At 32.2% G+C, this 14,631-nt stretch overlaps 1 protein-coding gene across 1 annotated transcript; it reads right to left on the bottom strand.

Annotated features, from left to right (window-relative positions):
- Positions 1-5,670: 5,670 nt before the first annotated feature.
- Positions 5,671-11,691, bottom strand: LOC145563261 (putative Histone-lysine N-methyltransferase ATXR5). The gene is made up of 6 exons (XM_081623704.1): positions 11,188-11,691; positions 10,935-11,015; positions 7,056-7,288; positions 6,744-6,844; positions 6,451-6,663; positions 5,671-6,315 (listed from the first exon to the last, which is right to left on the bottom strand). The coding sequence occupies exons 1-6, from the start codon at positions 11,531-11,533 to the stop codon at positions 6,156-6,158; spliced, it is 1,134 nt and encodes a 377-aa protein (XP_081479830.1). The 5' UTR covers positions 11,534-11,691; the 3' UTR covers positions 5,671-6,155.
- Positions 11,692-14,631: the final 2,940 nt, after the last annotated feature.

Genomic DNA, 14,631 nt, shown 5'->3' with positions numbered 1-14,631 from the left:
AAATGTCTCCTTGAATCCTCTCTAAAAATGTTGGAGATTCAGTAGCAATTTTGTTCATAGATGGCCTTATTATTAATTTGCCAAGTGAACATGCAGAGCATGTTAATTCATCTGATCGAGGGATTTTAACATTCCTAATTGAATGTCCTACTGAATTTGCTATAATCTTGTGCATCATTCCTGTACCAGGATGACCCAAACGATCATGCTATAAATTTAGCAGATTCTTATTATCTAACTTCTGGTTAGATATCGAATTTATTTCAACTGGTCGTATATCTATATGATATAACCCTGAAGAATATGCTGGCAATTTCTCATACACATGTTTCTTGCCATGTTTTTCTGCCGTGAGGCATAAATATTCCTTTTGATCCACTATCATTGTTTCTAAATGAAAACCATTTTGACGCACATCTTTAAAACTTATAAGATTTCTTCGAGATTTACTCGAATATAAAGCGTCATTAATGATTAATTTTGTTCCATTTGGGAGTATTATGCAAGCTTTTCCAGAACCTTCTATTAGCTTGGCTGACCCAGAAATGGTATTAACATTTGCTTGAAATAATTTTAACTTTAAAAAATATTTTCTATCCTTCAGAATAGTGTGTGTTGTTCCACTGTCCAAAAGGCATTGAAATTTGGAACCAACTTCGGGCAGATCCATATCTTCATAAAATAATAAGTATAAGATTAGTTTAAGATAATTTAACTGGACTTACTTTATTAATGATGAAAAATTAAGAGTACATAACTTGAACATGAAAAAAAAAACATACAAGAAAAGTACATAATGAAAACATAATACATATCATAGTAATTGATGAATTATCTAAACATGATTATTCTCTCCAAAGATATATTCACCACCAGCTTCACCATTGTCTATGTGGAAATCAGACACATCAAGGCTAATTCCAGGGACATTTTCTTCATTAACATAATTTGCTTCGGCATGTTTTTCTTTCCCTTTAATGGAAGCCTGGTATAGTTCTACCAGATGTTTGGCCGTACGACAAGTACGTCCCCAATGTCCAGTCATGCCACATCTATAGCATGTGTCTTTTCCTTTTGTGGTGGCTTGATTTTTGTTTCCTTGTTGATGCCCCCTTTGAGTGTTGTTTCTAGGGGGAAATTGGCCTCTACCACGGCCATAACCACGTCCACGGCCACGTCCGCGGAAATTTCCACGACCTCTGCCACGATTATTATATTTTCCACGTCCACCTCTATGAGCAACATTTGTCTCGGGTGGATTTGAGCTTTCTACAGCATTTGTTTCATTGAATGCTTGAGACCCAGTTGGTCTTAGGTTGTGATTCTTCAACAGAAGATCATTATTCTTTTCAGCAACCAATAATGTAGAAATAAGCTCAGAATATTTTGCAAAGCCTCTTTCACGGTATTGCTGTTGCAATACAATGTTGTTAGCATGGAATGTAGAGAGTGTTTTCTCTATCATTTGCACTTCAGTGACTGGTTGATCACAATATCTCAATATTGATACGATTTCATATAGTGATGAATTATAATCACTGACAGATTTAAAGTCCTGAAATCTCAGGTTTGCCCACTCAAATTGTGCTGAAGGAAGGAGTACCCTTTTATGGTGGTCATATCTTCCTTTCAAGCTATCCCATAGTTCTCTGGGATTTTCCACCATTAAATACTCAGTTTTCAAACTGTTATGTAAATGATGCCTTAAGAGAACTATAGCTTTTGCTTTCTCTTGATCACTTGGAACTTTAACTTGAGCAGGGGCATCTTTTTCGTTTCCTGGGATGGTAATTTCTTTGATTGTATGTTCCAATCCCTGAGCCTTCAAATTCATTTGGGCATCAACTGTCCATTCAAGATAATTATGTCCGGACAAGTCTAATACGTCAAATTGTCTTTTCATCAAGTCTCCCATTTTAACTACAATCAAATATGTAATTATTATTAAGCCAATTAAGCAAGTGATAATTAAAGTAATCAAATTGTAATCATAATAATAATCCATTTAAAACATATTTGCTTCTCCCCCTTGGGTTATTATTATGATGTACATAAAGTTAAGCTAAAATTAAACATGATAATTACGTTAGTAACGATAATAATAACAATAACAATAAATACTACTACTATTACTACATCACCGACAACGACAACAACAACAATAATAATAATAATATTAATGACATACATTAATGATAAGACAAAAGGAACATTTATTATAACAAAATGCACTTATAATCTACCTAGAAGACAAAAAAACTTGAAGTACTACGGAGATTACATGCATGAATTCCCTTTGTCGAAAAACCGAGCGCTACTTATGTAAAATGATGAAAATCATCATTGCCATTAATAAAACTACTAGGGCCATAATTAAAACTAAATATAGTTTTAATTTCCTTAAATCTTCTTCAAAGGTAAAGGGGTGTGGTGGTTGTCGGTTGTCGACGGGGAACATGGTGTGTGACCGGTGTAGATGGAGGAAGAAGAAGAGGAGATAATTTGGGTAAAGTTTAAGGAGGGGATAAGGTTTGTATGGTGAAATAAGGTGGTGTAATCTGCCTTTTATAGGGGGGTAAATTATCCGTTTCAGCTTTACACTACTGTACAAAATATCATACAATGTTCTAGTAGACTGATAAAATAATCGTAATCAAACTATTAATATTTACAAACGTAAATAAGTATCACACTGGGATGCAAGCCGTAGTGGTCCGAGAACCCTAATCTATTCATGAGGTCAAGGGTTCGAAAACTGAAAGAAACATAAAAGGGTGTAATCTAAAAATTAAATAAATATAAAGGCTGCATCATTTTTTTTTTTTTTTTTTTTTTTTTAGTAATTATGCACAAGTAAGTAAGTATAAACATGATTTGTGTGACCATGAAATTTACTCTATTAACATGCATACAACAAATATTTCCACATGCAAAAGTAATTATATATTACTTTCTATAACCATGCATGAGAGTTACCAAACTAAGTATCATAAATAAGGTATGTATTGATATCCTCATTTTTAATCAACATGGCTAATTATGTGGAGAAATATATTGTGAGTTTCTGGTATAGAGGATCCCATATGGGCAACTATAGAGCATACTCCTCAAAATATATTTTGTGAAGGAAATTGAATCTTTGTAAAAATTGGATAATCGGTATAAGTATACCTGATTGAAGATGGTGCTGATAACGTGTTATGAAATATATAGAAATTAGAGGATTAAGAGAAGAAGGTAATAAGAGAAGTATTACTACTTTTATGTATTACTCTTGGTAATATTTTGTGCATCATACAAGTGAAATTACATGGCTATTTATAGTAGTAAGAACCACTATTACATTGTGGGCTATAACCTTAGAGGGTGGCAATTAGGGTTGGCTACTACATTAAATGTAATGAAGAAATTGGAGTGTGGACATTCACACCTTGACTAAATTAATTAACTCTTAACATAAAAATAATTCCAACTATTGCCTTCTTTCTCATTTTAATCCCAACTATGGTTTAACCTAGAATAATCCCAACTTAGGTGATCCTTCTCAAAATAGTTTTACTCATTTTTTAACCTGTTGTTTAGGTAAAAAGAGTGATGTGTGAAGTTGATGTAGGTTAGTGTTATTTTAATAATAAAAGATAAAAATAAAACACCCCCCTCTTTTTTCTTCTCTAATCAGAGCTCATTGCCCACCATTGACCAACCTCTCCACAACTTCATTAGGACATTCCCTGCCATCGAAACTACTTTCCAACCAAACCCAGCCACATAAACCACCATTATTCTAGCCAAATTTGGCCACCCACAACCACCGAAACCACCATTCGAGCCAAATCCAGCCACCAAAACCACCATTCTGGCCAATCCCAGCCACCAAAACCACCATTCTAGCCAAACCCAGCCACCGAAACCACCATTACATTATGCCCAGCCGCAGAGAACCACCATTCCATCCATGTCTAGCCACCGAAAAACCTACTCAACCTCTATTAGCCATCGTAACCCACAAGTACATCTTGAGAATTGGAGTGTCAACAATTATCCAATTAAAAGTAGATTTTTTCTTTTAACAAATTAAGGCTTGGAATTATTCAAAAGCAGTCCAACTAATTAAATTCTAAAAGTGATAACTTCTTTATTTTTGAAATTTAATTTAAAAAAAAAAAAACGGAGTATTCAATGGAGGAAAAGGTGTTATATGGAGATGATGGGGATTGGGGAGGATAGAGAGGGAAAGCTGCTAAGTTCCTTCAGGAGGAGGTGGTGGGGAGATAAGGAAAAGTAAAAGAAGGAGAAGAAAAAAAAATGAAAATAAATAAATTAAACTACCGGTATGAGAGGTAATAGGTAAAGGAGAGTATTTTGATAAAGGCTCCCTTATAGTTGGGATTATTTTAGGTTAAATTGTAGTTGGGATTAAAATGAGAAGGAAGGCAATAGTTGGGATTATTTTTGTTAATTTTTCCTTTTTATTTTTGTGTCTTTGGATTTTTCTTCTTGTTTTGGTCTTCATTTTCGCTTTTTTGCTCTTCATTTTTTTTATGCAAAAATCTTGACAATGTTGGTGGATCAATTGAAAAAAAAAAAAAAAAAAAAAAAAAAAACTTGATTTATATGCAAAAGATATATAGAAAATAACCCTATATTTATTATAAATCATCCGGCTTTAACTTTTTTATTATTTACTTGATTTATTTTGACTACATAATTATACTTGTCAAAGTTTTATCTCCTTAATTTACATTTTTAAAGTATCAACTCGTGTAAATTTAACTAATATACTATTAAAAAAATTAATTATCAAAATTTAAACTAAGTTAAGTGAATTTTCAATACAAAAATTTAAAAGTTAAAAAAGAAAGGTTTTTAACCTTTTTTTTCCTTTTATCAAAAGCAACCAATGAGAGAGTATGTGACTATGTACTTATAAAAGTTGTAATAAGATTGGACTAAGTGTTTGAAAAAAGTTTCCGAATGGTTAAACCACTAAAATTGACATTATTATGCTTTGATCACCATAATTTATTAGGCAGAAAAAGCAAAATTCATTAAAGTAGGTGGGTTCTTTATATTGGGTTGATTAAGGCCCAACCCAAACTCTAGCGCAAAATTTTCTCGGGCTCAGACCCGGATCCAGACTAAATGGTACATCACTGTAACTTTTGCAAGTCCTAGACTCTAGTGTAATGAATGGATAGGCGCGCGCAGTGTTTGCACAAGGCTTGCTTTTTGCGAACACTAGCTGCATGCACCATTTATGACCCTATAAACGAAGCCATAAAGTTGTATGCAATGTTCACCTAAGCTGCCATGGATCGATCCTATTAGACTTACCCTTCAAGCTAGCTTTCGAGATTTTCAATTAGACCTACAGGAGACACTCCCAAGATCTGCAATGTGCTGAAAATCAGACTGCTAGACACCCTTTAAGACGGGGCACATACACACAGTGAATGCCGACTAGCTAAGTTGGTATAGTCCTGGGTGTGGAATTGAATCTGTCTACATCAATACCATTGTGTGGCCTCTTAATGCACCAAAAACCACACACATATGCATGAACATATATAAGTAAATTATCTAGATGTATTAACTACAGCAGGTACAGTAAGCGAAGATAATACTATGAAAATGCATTAGAGAAATTAATAAATAAAGAGAAATATGAGATTATAATGAAAAATGAATCATTTTCATTTTTTCCTGTGGTCCGAAATCAGGATGGTCATTAAAATTGAGTTCCAGCCAGAGACCATCCATCATAATCAGAATCCTATATATATATTTTTTTTTGGAAAAAATAAAAAAAATGAAAAAAATAAAATTGCTGCTCTATAGTTCTCCAAGTCCACATTGTGGACCTCTAAAATACCCTAGAAAATCTAATAAATTTGGCTGGATAAATTTCTTTCACTTAAAATAGAGAGGGGGAGCAAAAGAAGCTTGCTAAGAGAAGAAAAAAAGGAGAATAAAAAATGTTTGGCTGTGCATCAATGATAACCTGAAGATTATTTACCCTCATATGGAACCGGTGAACTTACAGGGATGTCTCTGTATTCCAAATTAGACGATAGCCTAAGGAGCCGGTGAACCTACAGGGATATGTCTCTGTATTCCAAATTAGACGATAGCCTCTGTGCAGGAGTCTTCAGAATTCAGATAAAATGATGAGTCGGATACTCATGCTCATACCCATTGTAATCATAGTACAGCCTCTCACCCTTAGCAATGTCACGGGTGACAACCAGAAGCACACAGCATTCACCATTGACGTCATACCTCACACATTTGAGATTCTGTTTCTTCTTACTTTCCCTACATTGAAAAAGCACTCCAGTGAACCTCTTTATTTTATATGAAAATGCAGTCCCAAAATTCCTTTTCTAGAATTCGTTTGAACATAAACATTGGCTAATGGTATAGCAAAATAAGGAAAACAAAAGAGCTTACGGTGTATGGTTGTTGATGCCGCTGATGAACCGAGCAATATTTCCACGCTTGTCAGGACAAATAACCAGACTCTTAGATGGATCACTCGCGAGAAGAAGGGTCATCAAACTATCACAGTCATCCCGTTCCCGATTTTTTATAAAATCCACATCTCCAGCATATTCCGCTAAGATTGTCATATCCTTGATCAGGGCATCAGCCTGAACAGTGTATCTGCATCCACATTTCATAATAAGCAAAATCAAGCTTCAAACTGAGAACAATGAAAGAATATGTGGCTCAAGATCAAGTACCCTTCACACGAGTCATAAACTACCAATAGAGGTGGGCATTCGCCTCTTCTGAGCATAGCTCTGCAGTGTTTTACTGTCTCATAATCCTCTCTGGACAATACCTATAACAAAACAAAACACAATAAACAAAGGCAAAATGATAAATCAGCGCACCAAATTTCCTATAAATCTTTTTAATTAATAAGGATCTGATCAGTTTCAGTAAGGGATTATAGAGATAAATTGAATGACTTCGTATTAATTATTTTGTGGGAAGGAGGGATTTTTTTCAGTTTCTCGTAATGAATATAAGTGGCAAAGATGAGCTCGCACCTGCATTCCTCCATCTTCCAATATTGCCTGATTAGCAGATCTTGGAGCCATCCCAGGCACGTAGGTCAAATCGTTGCTGAACTCCATTTTTAATGCAGTCAAAGCTCTAGCAAGAGAACCCATTTGTTCCAACCTTTGAGCTGGATCATCAGTTGGAACATATGGAAGCAATCTCCTCTTTTTCTTCTTATAGCAAACCAATGTGCCAGGGCGTCTTCGACGCTTCTTGGTATCTGAGAAACAAATTGATACTTCAGTCTAGGAGTGCATATATCTGATATAATTAATATTAGGTAGTGAAATCAATCCACGAGATACAGATCTTATAGAAATAATATGCATACGACATGCCTTATTAGAAGTTTGTTCACAGTTGCTTGCCATATACATCATAAACTTTTTAAAAGTTCACACAGAAATACAAGTTGTCAAAAACATTAATTCAAGCTATAGACTTTCAAACACTAACTCTGCAACAAAGAAAGCCATGAAGAATAAATCCAATCCTATCAACCCGAAGCTATCAGACTCTGTCAATCACACCGCACTGAGAGTTCAGCAAATTCTCAATGTTAGTTCTTACGTGCAGATAAAATACCACATGCTTTTGTATTACAGTATTATTATACTATCACAAAAGGATCATTCCAGTTATGCTTAATAATCACTAACCCAAAAGGAATACAATATTGTAGGAATTTATCCCCAACTCTTTAGTTTATTGAAGGACAGGAGTAGGAAAAAATAAAAAGGTCTTATCTTTGACACATTTAGGCTAAGCTAAATGTAGTCAGGGATCGAAACAAAACCTAGTCAAACCTTAATCCACTATGTGAACCTGGCTAATTGGATCCTAAGCACTAAAGCAGCAAAGAAATCCCCCACGGTGAGGTTCCAAGTCTCCAACTGAGTTTGAAAAGGCTATTCAGTCTACCCACATAGTCATATAATTACTTAATAATACAACCCCCAGAAATTGCCACTAGAGAACATACTTACATTAATGCTAGGGAATTCACTAGTAATGAGAGGATATGCTTTCATATAAGCACTATATGCAGTGCTGAGAGCCTTTCGTGCAATTTGAAAACCATAATACAACAAAGGTATGTATTAATAGTAAATACAAATGCTAATTACACTTCACACCAGTAGCTTATTCTTCAACAAGGATATGCATATAATATTACGTTTTCAGTTCGTCAAAAGGTTATGTCCCCAATAATAAACAACTTTTACCAATTTTGCCTTTTACTCTATCTATCCATATCAAGAGTCTTCATAAATAGAGTGAGTAGGCATATCTAGTCTAGCATACCAATAACAGAGAATGGTCTATGCTTCTATATGACAATGCAGCTAAACTGAAGAATCTTTTACCTGATGCAACTGACAAATAGAAATTTATCTTTCTATTTCTGCAATACATAAACTAAAAGAGCCAAGAATCAGGTCACACACTTTCCCAGGTTGACCATATCTTACGCAAATTTAACATGGACAGAATGCCAAAAAGGTTCAAACTGCAGTAATTGGTTCCAGAGTAAGAGCAGTGCAAGCCACTTTTAATTAGAAGCATATTGGATGAGAATCAGTCATAAAATACGGACAGTACAGAAATATCAACACCAGCAATAGCCAAACTATGGTTCTACAAAGTTTCATTGATTTGATTACATAACATGCAGCTGACAAGAGAATTCTAGTAGTCAGGTTGTCTCTTCCCCAACCAAACAGAGTGAAGGACATAGGGTGCCCAAGTATTTCCTACTAAGCTTAAGTAGAGGAGCAAGCTAATTTGTAGGAAACTCTAGAAGTGCTGGAGCACAAAACAAAAAACGATAGAATACTTGGTTACTAAGCTTACAAATTGGGCTAGAATGGTTCTTAGGCATAGGAGTCCAAGATATATGCATAGAACAAATGAAAAGACGCTAGTATGTTGACATAGTGAGCTTGTAGGGTACGATTATAGATATCTCATGTAATTACTTCTGTAGTTATCCATATATCTCCGTAATTGTCTAGAAAGTTCTAGGGTGTTGGGTCAGATTTGTGGTTAGGGATTATCCACACCTACAAATACATAATGTATAGTGCCAAGTTGAAATTATTTTGGCCACATCTCAAGGAGGTTATAGGGGTTTAGATCCTATAAAAAGGCACGAGAGGTTCATGTAAAGAATTGGAGAGATCATTCTAAAAGGAAGTATAGATCTTTTACATTGATCAAGGTCAAGTTGATTATACTTTGATGTCACATTTATGAATGTTATGAGAGAATGAGGGTGAGAAAATTGGTTTAAGGTATACAATTCACAAAAAACACACAACTACGACATTTTAAATTCCATAAACATACACTAAAAAAGATTATAATAGATTATGAAAACAAATTACATGCCACAATATATATACAATTTACCTCTCAATAATGTTAATTTCTTCTAATCGTTGACATTAAAAGATCTAAAAAATCAGGTAGAAAACACAACTTTATATGAAACATAAAATATGGCTCATAATATTATAAATAAGATACATATATTCAATGCAATAATGGAACGATAATGTTCTTGAAAAATAAATTGTCAATCACTCTGTTGTTTCTATCTACCATATAACATTTATTTCTCTCTCATCAATTTAAAATCGTATCTTGAGTAGTCGAATTAAAAATATTCTACCTAATTACCACAAACATACCTGATACATGATATTAAAAATTTTAGTTAAAATAACTACTCGTTTATTTGAACTTAACGTCATGCTACATTTCAAAGCTATTTGATATATTATGATGAATACTCTACCTTTCTCATAATTGATTTAAGAAACTTATTCTTTTATCATATATAAATTTTTAATAATTTACTTAGTTGCCTAATTTATATCTACTCATTAAACCTTGGCAGTAATAACATTCGATAGCATGGACACTTAAAGATTAGTATAAATAACTACATGTTAATTTATTCAATTAATGATTTTTTTTTTTTTTAAGAAATCGATTATTCTTTATTTGTAACTGCACATTTAGATTTTTTAAAATATGACGTATCTTCAAAAATCATTTCTCACATGCAAATGTCCTTTTATAATTACACAAATCAACCTTCCATACCGTAAAATTAGGTTCCACTTCAATTAAACAAAAGTCTTTACAAAAATGTAAACACTTTCAATTCAAGTTTATTACAAGACACATAATTCATATGAATTCAAAGAAAAATTTGCTATTTTTGAATGCTTTTATCTTGACTGTTTTCTTAAACAACAATCTAGTTTTCATAAGTTTATCGAATCAACTCTTTGCTTACGTAAATTTATCAAATTCTTAGTTAAAGTTCAATGCTTTCCATCTTAGTTTGATTTCCCAAAACAAAAAATAAATAAAATTATTTGCTTATACTTAAGTTTTGATAGGATCAACAATCAAGCAACATTACGTTGCTTTTATATATTTATCAAACTCTTAGATAAAGTTTAATATTTTCATTTTAATGTGATACTCCAAACAACTTTCTCACGATTTAATCTACGATTATCATATCATTGAATCGAAATCAAACAAAAATCTCTCTTTATTTTTTTGTTAAATGAAATCCTTCTAAATTCTACTACTAATAATTTTTAAAATATACAATTTAGTAATACTCATCCGTGATAATATGTGCAACTTTATATGTTGACCTTTGATCATAATTCATAACAAATTGACAACCAATATAAAAATAATAGCTACATTTCAAAAAATAAAACTTTTTCTTTTTGAAATATAATATTCAATAAAGAAAACAAACTACATCCATTTGTAAGAGTATACACAACCAAATACGAAGTAAAACATAACAATTGAACACTCATTAGTCATATTACCTTGAGAAGAAGTACATTCATACTCCACTTCCTTACTCTTCTGAATTTTAAAAAAGTCTATAATCTTCTTCTGCGACAAACCTATACATTTTTTTTTTTTAAAAAATCAAATTACAAAAAAACCCAAATAAAATTATCAAAATTTATACATGCATGATACATAAAAATAAAAACCCAAAAAAATAAAAAAAAATTCAAAAATTATTTTCCAAGAATAAAAAAATAAAAATTGAGGTTCAAAGTGGTTCCCTACTTCTTACTCGAGGCTGGCCGGAGCAAGACGAGCAAAGCCAGGATCCGATTGGGAACCGAGTAACAATGGGTCGAACACAATTCATATGAAAGCCATTGTCACATTTGTCACATAACAAGAGCTCCATTTCACCATCACCCGAACCACATTCCTCGCATTTGACATCCGAATAGTCTTCTTTTTCTACTACGGCATACGTTGCCTTTGCGTAAATCTCCGCTATTGTTTTGTACTTTCGTTCTTTCTTTGTCGTCTCCGATGATGAGCTCGCCGGAGATGGCGCCGCCGTCCGATGAACCGATCCATTGATCGGAAATTGCTTCTGGGTTAGGCTAAAAGGTGCCATTTTCAACCGGGTTTGTGTTTGATTTTGATTTTATGGGGTGGAAATTATGTGGGTCGGGTGATTTTGACCCGGAATTTTGGGTGAATTTTTCAGAAAACTGAGGTGGTGTGAGGTGGGGTTTTGGTGGTGGCGGTGGTGGTGGAGCTCATGATTGTAAGAAATTGCATTGTAATTGAGAAAAAATTAGAGAAAAAAATGAAATTAATGAAGAAAACAATTGTATTGAAAAATGATTTTGTTTAATTTTGTTTTTGTTGGCGATGGAATAGAAGAAGGGGAGGAAAAGGTTTTTTTGTTAATTTTTTTGGGGTTTTATTTTACTTTTTCTAGTAAGTTTGAAAGTATTTTCTTTGTATTATTTTTATTGTATTGAGTTTTTAGCCGTGAATACATGTTAGGTTTATATAAGGGGGTGAAAGAAAGTGAGAAAATTACTCACACTAATTGAGCTTTTGTGTATGAAAGGTTCTTGGGAAGGTACTTGGTATTTGGCATGGGTATTTGTATTTGTATTTGGATAGCAAAGTGTGAAATACGGAGTAGAAGATTTTTGGATCTTGCTCTATACAATTAATGCCATTATCATGGTGATTTTTTTCCTTTTTTATGTTATACGGGATAAAGGATAAAGGAACAGTTATAATGAATTTGAATGTAGACAAGTTGGATAAACCGTAAAGAGATCAAATGAGATAGATAGAGAATTGAAAGACAAGTTGAGTTGAAACGTTCATGAGAGCATTAATTGGTTGCTTGAAATACATGATATGTGGCATTTTATACCTAAAATGAGACTATAATCAGGCAGGTTTTGAGCTAAATTGTCTTCTTGTAAAGTTTCAAAAGTCATAAATATTGTTAAGAATATAAGTTGTATTCATGGAGGAAATCCATGAATAAATCCGCACAATTTTTTATTTTATGATTGTAATTGTAACGTGTGAGATACGGCAGTTTCTAACAATCAGACAATATAATAGTTCGTATCTAACTTAGATTACTCTTGTATATATTATGTCGCGTTTTAATAACTTTACTATGAAGGAAGAGTATCATAATAATCAAAGTTACTCCAATTAAAAGGTCACGTGATAAGCCACGAGATTAATTGTTAAAGTTATTACTCAATTATGAAATATTTTTTGACACGAAATCAATTATGAACTTTAGTTCAGCATACATTAATAAATTTTAATAACGGTATCAAATTACATAAATTTCCCTATGTTTGAAAATTTGAAAAACGATTGAGAAAACCTAACTTCATCACATTCATTGATACACCTATGTCTTGATTCAAGTATAGAGCAATTATGGTGTATTATAATACTCTATAATACACCATAATTGCTCGATACAAAATCTCTCATATATATAAGGTGTATTCAACCGAGCTAAACTTCTTATGATTAGCTTTACTTTTTGCTCCCATCTCAGAAATCCTTTTAATTAACTTTCTAATTTTATTAATGATTCGGGTAATGATTCATGGTAAGCAACTAAGCATGCAAATAATTGAAGCCTTCCGCGCTAAATTTGGCAATATATAGATCAAGCAAATTATTGAGTACAAATATCTATCCTTTCCAAAAGTTCCTCCAACCTATATTATGATATTAAGAACACATTACTACTATACCTATTACCTTTGCTTAACAAATAACAATCCCATATTATTGTGTACATACATCTAATGAAATACAAAGTATATGTACTTCGTATATAGTTCTATAAATAAATAAGTTAAATATTAATTGGTGATCTTGTTTTACTTTTTATATCTCACAATAAATGTATTAACTGATGTCCATTTTTGTGTGGAAAACATCTATCACCAATTACCGTAATATATGTTCTTATATATTGTACATGTTAAGTCCATCTTATATCGTACAAAATGCTAATACATTTACAAACTTAATACTCTCTATTAAAATCAAGTTGTGATCATTATTATTCTTAAATTTTTACAACATAAATGTTCTTGTCGTCTATATGTGAACATTTTTTATGACAATTTGGAATATATAATATAGTTTGACGAGCAACTATTAAAATAATTAAATAATGTATATTAATTACGAATAGATAACGTGTATATAAAGAATAATATTTTTTTTCCCGAGTTATATTAACACTACAAGAAGATGACTTGAGTTTGAGACTTATTTTGTCAATTTACCCTATTGCCTTTTTACTTTCTAAACTGTGGTGTAGTCTTTCATTAGCTTGATCAATGCATTATTGCATTTGCATCAGTAGAAACTTTAAATTGTGGAATATCTAATTTTGATCTAATATAAAATTTTACCTATAGTGTAGAATACTTTATTTGTTACTTAGTTTTAAGTTGATCTCGAATGGACAAGTTGATACTTGCTGGTGTTAGAAAATAATTTCGTGGTGAAAATGAATAAACATCCCAAATCATACCATTAGTATAGTAGTTGAATCATAAACTAAATTTCTTCAACGAACTAATTTCATAGAACTTGACGAAATTGAATTTTAGGATTAATAATCTAATCATTACTATTAGTTTCTTGAATTTTGACCAGTTGTCTTTGACCCTCAAACTTTAATTTGATTAAATTGACCAAACTTTTTTATTTGAGCTTTTACTTTTTTGGAGTAACATCTACAAACCTGAATTTATTTCATATTTTCAAACCTTGTAAAAGTAATTATTTTGCTTAAAGCATTATATATCATTACCAACCAGCCACTTATTTAGATCATTAGATGTCACGAAATAATCAATTCTCGAAAAATTCAGTTTGGTATATTACAAGTTTACAACTCATGCTTTTCTTTTTTTATTTATTTATTTTTATTTTTTTATTTTTTTTTTTTTTTCAATTTTCACCTAAGCCAGTTGCCAATAATGAGGAATTTGCCCAAAAAAAAAAAAAAAAAAAAATTATGAGGAAAGCAAATTCACCCATAAATCTCACATGTCGACGAGGAGCAGCAGCTCATTTCTTATGTAAGGTGAAACTATTGTAAAGTATAGAGTACTTGAGCTTAATGTAAAATTCATAGCTCAATACTAATGTGTTTTTTATTATTCTGTAACTATATTTCTTATTATTTATTTA

Source organism: Chenopodium album, chromosome 10 (assembly GCF_948465745.1).
Source record: "Chenopodium album chromosome 10, dcCheAlbu1.1, whole genome shotgun sequence".
In the NCBI taxonomy this organism is placed as follows: Eukaryota; Viridiplantae; Streptophyta; class Magnoliopsida; order Caryophyllales; family Amaranthaceae; genus Chenopodium; species Chenopodium album.
The sequence above is the reverse complement of the archived record's forward strand: the minus strand, read 5'-3'. Positions and strand labels throughout refer to the sequence as shown.

Coding starts and splice junctions, on each gene's coding strand:
- LOC145563261 (XM_081623704.1), bottom strand. CDS start 11,533: ATGGCACCTTTTAGCCTAACCCAGAAGCAATTTCCGATCAATGGATCG. Junction 7,289..10,934: donor TGAATGTACTTCTTCTCAAG/GTAATATGACTA, acceptor TTTGTTTCTCAG/ATACCAAGAAGCGTCGAAGA. Junction 6,316..6,450: donor GGCATCAACAACCATACACC/GTAAGCTCTTTT, acceptor TTTTCAATGTAG/GGAAAGTAAGAAGAAACAGA.